A 10068-nucleotide genomic window follows, 5' to 3' on the forward strand; every position below is an offset into this window, starting at 1 on the left:
TGGGAAGAGCGTGTGACTCTTGATCCTGGACATAAGTTCAAGCCCCAAGTCACCATGAAGCAGGAGACAGGCTAATTGTCCTCATTTCACTGGTAGAAATTGCAATGCATACAGGGACGTGCACATTATTCCCAAATAATGAAGAAATGCTGAATGGTGGGTCTCAAAATGTGGACCATTAGCCACCTGAACCCAAACAACCTGGAAAGCTTGTTTAAAATATAGACTCCTGGAGCGCCTGGGTGGCTCAGTTGGTTAAGCGTCTGACTCTTAGTTTCAGCTCAGGTCATGATCTCACAGTTTGTGGGTTCGAGCCCTGTGTTGGGCTCTGCACTGACAGCATGGAGCCTGTGTGGGATTATGTCTCTCTCTCTGCCCCTCTCATACATGCTCTCTCTCTCTCTCAAAAATAATAAATACATACATACATACATACATAATAAAAAATAAATAAAATGTAGACTCTGGGGTTTACCAGGGAATCAGGTCACCAAGGGATGGGCCCCTCTTAACACCTTACCCAGGTGATTGTTCCTAACCCAAGTCAGAGAACCAGTGGCTAAATTCCCAGACTATGACACCACACTAGGTACACTATTCTACCTACTGCAGCATTATACGATACTATGGGACTCCCTGCCAAATCGCTCTGCTTTCTCAATGACCCATTTGTAAAAATTCTGAGTAGTTTATTTTTTAACTTTTAAAAGTTTTTTCTTAATTTACCTACCATAAAATTCACTCTTTTTGATATACAGTTCTAGGAGTTTTAACAAATGTAACCCTGTAACCCCAACCACAATCAGATAACAGAACAGGTCATAATCCCCCCAAACTCCTTTGAGTCACTCCTTTCTAGTCAGATCCTTCCCGAAACTTACCTCTGGTAACCACTGATCTCTTCCTAGTCCTGTAGTTTCGCCTCTTCCCGAATGTCATATAAATGGAATCATAGAATACATAGCCTTTTGAATCTGGCTCTTTCCATTTAGCATAAAGCATTTGTTGCACATAACAGTATTTCATTCCTTTGTTGCTGAGTAATATTGTTGTGTGAATGTACCATGACTGTTTATCTTTTCCCCCAACTGAAGGACATTTGGGTTGTTTCTGGGCTTTGATGATAAACTCAATGATCCAAATTTAATTACACTGATTCTTTTCCATGGAAGAATAGCAATCTCATATAGTACCAGTGATAAGGGAGGGTAGTAGGTAGAATGAAGGCAATAGCTCACATATGGTTCCTGCCAGTGGGTCATCTGTTTAATGGGACAGGTTCAGGACTTAAATTTGTCATTATGATAAACCTTCTGGTCTTCCAAAACCATAAAAATAACAGGGTCTTACAGAGTGCCTCAGAGCCTATTTCTGACAAATGAAATGAAAGGCTCTTGGCATGTCAGACCCCAGAATTCCCCCTGAAACCACCTGGGTGAGCCTCTCTTGTCTTGGAATATGTTGTGTCCTGTGGCAGAGTGAGAGTCATCAAGCACCATCATCCTTCTCTACAGTTTATGATGCTTTTGCCCAACTGGATCTATCTGATCTTCCAACAGACCCAAGAAGGAAGAAAGGAAGATATTTTTACTTGCACTATTTTGAAGATGAGTTTGTAGGAGCTCAAGGAAGCTGGTACTTGTCCAAAGTCAATGAGTCCCTTTGGTGAGGAAGAAACCCTAACTCTAATCCTCAATCCGGCAGTTTCCGGTTTTAAAGTTTTTTTTAGAATGGTGATTTATCTCTTGAATCTGCACATTTGAGAATCAACTCTTCTCAGAGTAAGTGATGGGGTGGGCAGAAAGAGAACCAAGCCGAGTTCAAACCCTGCCTTTGCTTGCTGGCTGCGTGGCCTCAATGTTCTCACAAGACAGGTGACACGGTTACTACCTCCTACTTAGTGTTCAAAGCTGAGAGGTCTCAGAAGAGCTAATGCAAGTGGGTAAGGCATACAAGGTACTCCATAAGTGGCCGCAATTATTATCAACGTGGTTCCTTAGGAGAAACTATAGAATGTGTACACCATGAACTCCGTGTGGTGGGTGCACTCTGCCCCGGAGCAGGATATCCGAGGCCTGACTTTTCTGGCACTGACAGAGGAAACCAAGGGGTTAAGGAGGAGGCCTGGAAGCTGGCACAGCTGCGGACCATTCGTTTCTAAGTTTCTGAGGAGGGGCTGAGGGACACAGCTGAGGCAGCTGTGCTCAGGGACACTGAGGGTGTCTCCGTGGAGGACACTGGGCTGAAAGCTTTGTGTTTCTTATTTCTGAACTTGGCTTTACACTCCGGAGGGGAGTTCTTCACGTCTGAGCTTGGTGTTTGAGCCCTGGCGCTGGTGGTTCCCGCAGTCAATGGCTCGCCATTCTTTGTGAGGCAATATTGCTATTGATGTCGGGCCAGGGTGGTTAGGAAACGGGATCTTCCAAATGGGGACTTTGTGGTTTGGCCACACCGAGCTGTGCCTCCACAAGCACAGTTGGGGGTTGAGACAGTTACCCACAGGGTGGGGCTTGAGGGTGAAGTGGTGTTTCTCCGCCGCTGCACTCCTTCCCCCTTCTCAGCAGCATTACCACGGCCCTGTGTGGCCATATCGTGGGCTCAGACTCCACCAAGAGAAGGGGCTGTGTGGGAACGACTGGACCCTGAGGAGGCTCCTGAGAGTGAAAAGCAGGAGACCAAGGTGCCAGCTCTCTGAAGGATGAACCGTGTGCGCTGCCTGCCTGTCTCCCACAGCACAGGGCCCTGTCCAAGACCCGGGCCAAGAGGTGGAAAGGCAGTGGGCCTGGAGAAGTACACTCCACCCTCTCTGGGAAGCCTTTTATGTCCTCCAGACAGCCAGAGGCGCCTTCTGCCCTGACCTCCCGCAGCCCTGTGTCCCCTCCTCTATGCAGCCCTGGTCAGTGTATTGTAATTACTCGTGGGGCTGGCGGTGCCCCCACCGCACCTACCACACGCAGCCATGCCAGCTGCTCAGAACACATTGATGGAGTGACTGAATGGATCTGAAGAGACAAAAGAAATCTGAAGATAGCTCCCAGAAGGAGCTGAAGGGGCTTCTGGACAGGGAACCACTTGCTCTGCATTTTTTGCCCTGATGGAAATCCTCTCACAAAAGAGTGGCAGCTAAGAGCCCTCACTCCTGCCCTCTGAGTTCGATTTCCTTTGAAATTCTTCCTTTTTATTCCAACTATTTTCTAGAAGCAGTGAGTACTGGCTTGGTTTCAGGCACATGTGATGTTTCTCTTCAAAGCCACCACTGATGTTAGAGACCTCCCCCCAGTTCTGCGGTCCCCTCTGGTCAGCCAGGCAGATGAGGTAAACTTGTTCACTGAACTCATTTACCTTGTTCTTGACCGTGGCTTCGTGCCCTGCCCCTTCGGTGCTGAAGTAACAGTATTCATGACAATATGGAGTGAGCTCAGTCCTGACCATTGAAAAGGGGAGGCTGAAGATGAACAAAAGCATCTTAAATGAGATACCTACTGTGCGCTGGGTAGTGGGGGAAGGAAGGAAAAAATACAGAGCCCATGTCCATGGTCTAATGTGGAGACGACAGCTAATGACCATATAGTGTGAGAAGAGCTAGGATGTGGTGAATGACCAAATGGCAAAGCTGGTGACCCCTCTGGACTTTGCATTAGTTCACATGGCCTGCCCCTCTTCATCTGGACTCATGTGGGTGGCCTGTCTCCCTCAGCAGGCTGATTCTCTCCTCCCAGGCAGAGAGGCAGACAGGAAGATGCTCAGGATCCAGGCTAACTGAGCCAGTTGGACATTCAGTTGATTTGCAGAAGCTTTTATTTCCACATATCCATTTGTTGATGTTTTTCCTCATTCTCATTGCCCAAGAGGATTGATTATACGCGAAATTGTGATGTGTATTCTATGATCTGCCTAGAGAATTACCTCAACATTGGCCAGAGCTTAGCATTCTTAGCCACATGGGGCTCCGGAGGTACATACAGTGGGACCCAGACCTTCTGGATTCCCTGCAGCCTGAGCATCAGCACATTCTAGAGGCAGGGACTAGGATGCAAAGTAGGGATGGAGGGTATGGAATAAATAGTCCTATGCCCCTGGGCTCGAATCCCCTTTTCCCTGACGTGTGCTTCTCCCACTGACTTCTAAACCCCTGGGCCTCCAAGGGCTGCCTCTGCTCCTCGGACCCTTGTCCTCTCCTCTAGCACCTAGGTTCCCTTTGCAAACCCTGAAGCCCAGCCACAGGAGGATAAGCAGCGGGAGAAGTCTCTCAGCTCAGGCCAGAGAGAGGAGTCCTAGGCCATAGCTATTTTCAGAACTAAAATTGAAGCCCATGGTTTATTTCCTCAGCACTTAATTAGACTCCAGCACTGCACAGGGCTGCCTCCTTCCCGCCCACGAACGAAAGCCTGACCAGTGGGTTTGGGAGCTGATGCCATGTCACAGGCAGGAGGGCTGGGGCCTGGAGTATTTTTACTTATGGGAGGCTGTGGAGAACAAAACCACTTGGCCCTGTGCCAGTTAGACTAAGTCAGTTGGGAGAGGGAGCATAGCAGGAAAGCTGTTATATCATCCTTCCTTCTTTGAACTGTGTTGTAAATCTGCTAGACAGGAAATGGGGATTGGGAGGGGGAGGGGACTGCATAGCCAGGCTGGAGTGGGGGCTGGTTACCACCACCCTCAGAGCCCAGCTTAGGCGAGGCCCTGTCCCCAGGGGAAGGTAAGGGGAGTAGGGAAGACTCACATGGGGCTGGGGCATGGTGGGTGAGAGGGCACACTGACTGTGTTCAAAGCTTCCTGGGTCAGGTTGGGTATAGGGTGAGTGTATATGCCTGTGGGTGATTTCTGGGCTGGCTTTAGGTCCTCCAAATAATACCACTCAAACAAATACGGTTTTTAGAGCTGGAAGGAACTTTGAGACTCTTTAATGAGGATGTCAAGGACAATAGAGAAAAAAGAAATGACCTAAAGCCACACAGCTAATGAGAACCGAAACTGGGGATGGGAAGGGGGGTGGCGTCTTCTGACATCTGTAAGATGGCTGTTCTAGATCTCCTTTTCTTACTGCTGTTTCTGGGCTTTCATTCCAGAGCAAGAGTAGGCATAAAATGCAAATACGCTTGGGTAAATGACACGTTAATTCAGTTCACATTAAGAACTAAATAATTGATGTTTAATACTTTTCTGAGGAGAGATTTTGGTGAGTGAGAGACCCCTGAGCTCCATGAAGCAGCATTTCTGATCACAAGGGTAGGAGGCATCATCTATTTATGATCAACCTAAGACCATGGGAGCCTCAGTGTTCCGGGGGGGGGGGGGGGGCGGGGTGGCCGTGAAGGGAAGATGAGACCTGTGATGTCTCTAAAATAGAACCAGTTTCTTCTGGGGGAGAAGTGAAAATAGGAAACCTGGCTAATGGCTTCCCATATTCATACATTTGGGCAACATTTCCCCACAAAAGTCTGGAAACCAGCCTTAGGAGCACCATCGCTGTTGGAGTAAACTCCTGCTCCCCCATAGAACCAAGGAACCTCCTGTTTTCCACTTCTTCCCCTCCCACAACACTCCGAGGCTGCCTCTCAAATGAGGAATCCTTATGACAATAGTCTAAGACCTTCCTACACACTCCAGGACCCTAAATTAAGTTAAATAATGGCCATACCTAACCTTTATTTTGCTTTTGTTTTGTTTTGTTTTGGTTTGGCCTGGTTTTGGCCAAGCACTTCACTAGCATTATCCCATATCATCTTGATTATTATTATCATCTCCATTTCACAATGAGGACATTGAGGCTCAGAGAGGTTAAATAATTTTCCCAAAGTCACCTAAGTGACAGTAAGAGCCACAACTTGAACCAAGGGAGACTTATTCTGTAACTTCTGTGTTACCCACCTCAGACTGCTTCCAATGGTGGAAATAAAATTCTTTGGAGTGCAGAGGACGCTAAATAGAATTTCATCCAACAGCAGGAAGGAGGCCCATATTGTTTATCACCTAGGCTCAAGGATACAAAAGGGTGAGGAATGCTAGGCCCTGGAGGGTGTCTGGCTGAGAGCTGAAGTTGGGAGTGAGGTTGCCATGTTCTGCCATGCCAGAACACGGTGTTGGGTGTACATTTCTGGTTTTTGGGCAAATAGCCTAAATATCCCTTTCACTTCTCCTTGGCAGGGTCTTGGGCCATTAATACCCTATCACCACCATCCCATTCTTATATTGGTCACCCAACTCATTTCTGTGACCTAAACCTGCAATTACTTGATGTCTATTGAATGCAAATAAAACTGATTCTTGACACCCAGGGACAGTTGACATAAGATCTTGGTTGTTCTCTCTTCTCCTGTTACTTCTTCCCTATCACCTCCACCAGGGAGCACACAAGTGGAAAATATCCTTGTTCATTATTAGTCTTTTGCTATAAACTAACTTTGTTAGTATTTCCCACTAGAAAAAGACTAGTGGGGAAATAGTTTGAGGCTTGTACCTTACCTTTTTGTGTGTGCATTCCTGGTCATCTGATAGCCTAGATAACATCTCAACTTTTTTCTTAGTTGGTCCTTGGCTGTGTTTGTTGAATTGTTGTGTTGTGTTTGTGATTATATGTCATCTTTTACCCAGGTCCCCCCTTGGTCAAATTCTATGATTGATGAATATGGATAGCACTGGACTCTCACTGTATCCCATTAAATGAACTCATACATGTAACATACTAGGACATTTCCTGGCCCAAAACAAACACCCAATAATTGTCAGTTATTATTGTTGATGTTATAAGATGTGCTTGAAAAAATAATATTCAAAATTGAAGGCATCAATTTTTTTTTTCTTGTTGTCCTGATATTTTTCATTATAGCAACCAGGACTGAAGCAAAGTTCCTCAAGGACAGGAACCAAGGATGATAATATGGAGCATTACGAGTTATAAACCCATTAGGGGAAGACTTCTGCTCCTAGTTATTATGGACTAGCTTGTATCAGATCAATGCTCCACATGAGAACAACTAGAAAAACCTAGATTTTGTTTTTAAATGTTTATTCATTTTTGAGAGAGAGAGCACGAGTTGCGGGGGGGGGGGGCGCAGAGAGAGGGGGACAGAGGATCTGAAGTGGGCTCTGCACTGACAGCAGAGACCCTGATGCAAGGCTCGAACTGACAAACCAGGAGATCATGACCTGAGCTGACATTGGACTTAAGATTAACCAACTGAGCCACCAAGGCACCCTTAGATTTTATTAAAAGTGAGAAACACCTATTTGAAAGCATTGGAGACATATAAGACAGAGTCTAAGGTATTGGAGAAAAAGGAAATAAAGAGAGGTGAGCAGCTTAATATATGCAGCTACTTTCTCCCAAGAGACATTTGATGATTCTGAGTAAGTTAAGTACAGAGAAGCTGAGCAGCTGGACAGGACTGTTGGCAGTCTTACAGGGGTAAGGAGATAAAAATTGGGATTCAGAGCTTTCCAAAAGGAGGGGATCTGGTAAACAGCCCAGTCTTCAGCTGGGAACCTTGAGGGACTACACCCTGGTAATAAAGCTAGCCCGAAAATAGACGAGCACTCACAGAAACTGTAACTCAGATCTGAATCAAACCAATCTCCGATTAGACTAAGAAGTTATACTCCTTGCTAGCTGCCTGCCAGAAGCAAAGCAAATCCTCTTCGGAGAAATACGACATCATCCAGGCTCTCAAATTATCGCTACATTTTTCATATGGTGTCTGGCATTAAACAAATAGATGATAACAATAACAACAACACCAGGCATAACAGGAGCTAGGAACAAATGACTGAAAACCAAAAGAAAAAAAATGTTGTAATTTAAACAGATATGTTGAATATATTTTAAGAATAATCTAATAAAACTTCTAGGATTGAAATTAAGAACTCAGAGGAAAGATTTCAAAGCAGATTAGACTCAACTGAAGAGATGATTCATGAACTTGAATATAGACTAGAAAAAAATATGTGGACTTCACTACAATTACAGCAGGATAAGATTTTTAAGAAATACCAAAAAGTGGGGCACTTGGGTGGTGCAGTCGGTTAGGCATCCCACTTCAGCCAGGTCACGATCTCGCGGTGCGGGAGTTCGAGCCCCGCGTCAGGCTCTGGGCTGATGGCTCAGAGCCTGGAGACTGTTTCTGATTCTGTGTCTCCCTCTCTCTCTGCCCCTCCCCCGTTCATGCTCTGTCTCTCTCTGTCCCAAAAATAAATAAACGTTGAAAAAAAAAATTAAAAAAAAAAAAAGAAATACCAAAAAGAAAGACTGGGAGATATATGGGATTCGGTGTAGACATTTGTGTAATTAGAGTCCTAGAAGAAAAGGAGAGAGAGTGTGTAGCATAAACAATATTTGAAGAGCAAATAATCTAAGGATTTAAAAACTGATAAAAGACATAGAGGCACAGATAAATACAAAGAAAGTTACAACTAGACCCATCGTTGTAAAATAGGTAAAAAACAACTAAAGACAAAAACTGTAAATGAAGTTAGTATAAAAAAATAATAAAACACATTTTGTTCAGGGGCACAAAATAAGACAGCCAAATTTTCAATAAAAACAATGGAAGCCAAAAAATAATGAAATGATATCTTTAAAAGGCCAAAAGAAAGGATGTGGCTGGAGTTTGAGGTGCACAGGGCCAGTGACGCTGCAGACCTGAGACCTGAAGCAGCCTAGAGGCAGTGAAAAATAGCCCTGAACGCCTGCAATAAAAAATGGCCTCTAATAAAACTACATTGCAAAAAGTGGGAAAGAAACAGAAAGGAAAGAGTAAAGTAGAAGAGGCAGAGCCGGAAGAATTTGTGGTGGAGAAAGTAGTAAATGGGAAAATGGAATATTTCCTGAAGTGGAAGGGATTTACAGATGTTGACAATACTTGGGAGCTTGAAGAAAATTTAGATTGTCCAGAGTTAATGGAAGCATTTCCTAATTCTCAAAAAGCTGGTAAAGAAAAAGACGGTACAAAAAAAGACTCTTTATCCGACAGTGAATCTGATGATGGCAAATCCAAGAAGAAAAGAGATGCTGCTGATAAACCAACAGACTTTGCCAGAGGTCTTGATCCTGAACAAATAATTGGTGCTGCAGACAGCAGTGGAGAATTCACATTTCTCATGAAATGGAAAAATTCAGAAGAGGCAGAGTCGGCGTTGGCAAAGGAGGCAAATGTGAAGCGTCTTCAAATTATAATTGCATTTTCTTTATTTTAAAGTTCATTTCTTTTGAGACAGAGAGAACAAGTGGGGGAAGAGCAGAGAGAGAATCCCAAGCAGGCCCCTCACTATCAGTGCAGAGCCCAACGCAGGGCTTGATCTCACGAACCGTGGGATCATGACCCAAGTCAAAATCAAGAGTCCACGCTTAACCGACTGAGCCACCCAGGCACCCCAAATTGTAATTCTTTTTTATGAAGAGAGATTAACTTGTCATTCTTGTCTGGAAGATGAAGCTCAATGATATATCATTTGGGGGAGTTGTTAGGGATTTTTTGCATCTCTAGCACTGGTTACTTTGAATAAATAAAAGCTTTCTATAGTTGCTTCCTTTATCAGAAAAGAATATTTGAGACCATGGTATATTATTCCCCTGCATTAGAGAGCACCTTTTCTTAATGCTGGGGGAAATCTTCATAGTTGGTACTCAACCAGAATTTGTGTTTAATTCCTACATGCCTAAGGACCATTCTGGGTTTTTTGTTTATTTGGTTTTTGTGTGTGTGTGTGAGTGTATACATAAAAATACATACATAAATGGTTTTCTTTGTAAAAAAAAGAAAAAACATTCACCCAAACAAAAGCAGAATTTCATGACCATGGATAAGCCCATGTTTCCGGGATGCTGTCGTTTTCAGCAACCTAAGATATAAATCACTTAAAGTAAATTGAAATTTTCCCTGAACAGGCCTTAACTTTTAAAATTTCATAATTAATTGGACAATTTAAATATACCGTAAACAATTTAAATTGGGCAATTTAAAAGTAGCCATATCAGAATCCATATCCATATCTAGAGTCATATAAATGCAAGTTTATTTGCAAGACCCCTGAAAGAAAAATTTTAGCATTACCAACAACCTCCCCACCCAC

The 10068-nt window shown here is 44.1% G+C and overlaps 1 protein-coding gene across 1 annotated transcript; it reads left to right on the plus strand.

The window, feature by feature from the left end:
• The first annotated feature begins 8697 nt into the window (after positions 1-8697).
• Positions 8698-9439, plus strand: LOC125166535 (chromobox protein homolog 3-like). Its single transcript, XM_047860406.1, has 2 exons — positions 8698-9157; positions 9357-9439. The coding sequence occupies exons 1-2, from the start codon at positions 8698-8700 to the stop codon at positions 9437-9439; spliced, it is 543 nt and encodes a 180-aa protein (XP_047716362.1).
• The last annotated feature ends 629 nt before the right edge of the window (positions 9440-10068 follow it).

This window comes from Prionailurus viverrinus, chromosome B2 (assembly GCF_022837055.1).
Source record: "Prionailurus viverrinus isolate Anna chromosome B2, UM_Priviv_1.0, whole genome shotgun sequence".
In the NCBI taxonomy this organism is placed as follows: Eukaryota; Metazoa; Chordata; class Mammalia; order Carnivora; family Felidae; genus Prionailurus; species Prionailurus viverrinus.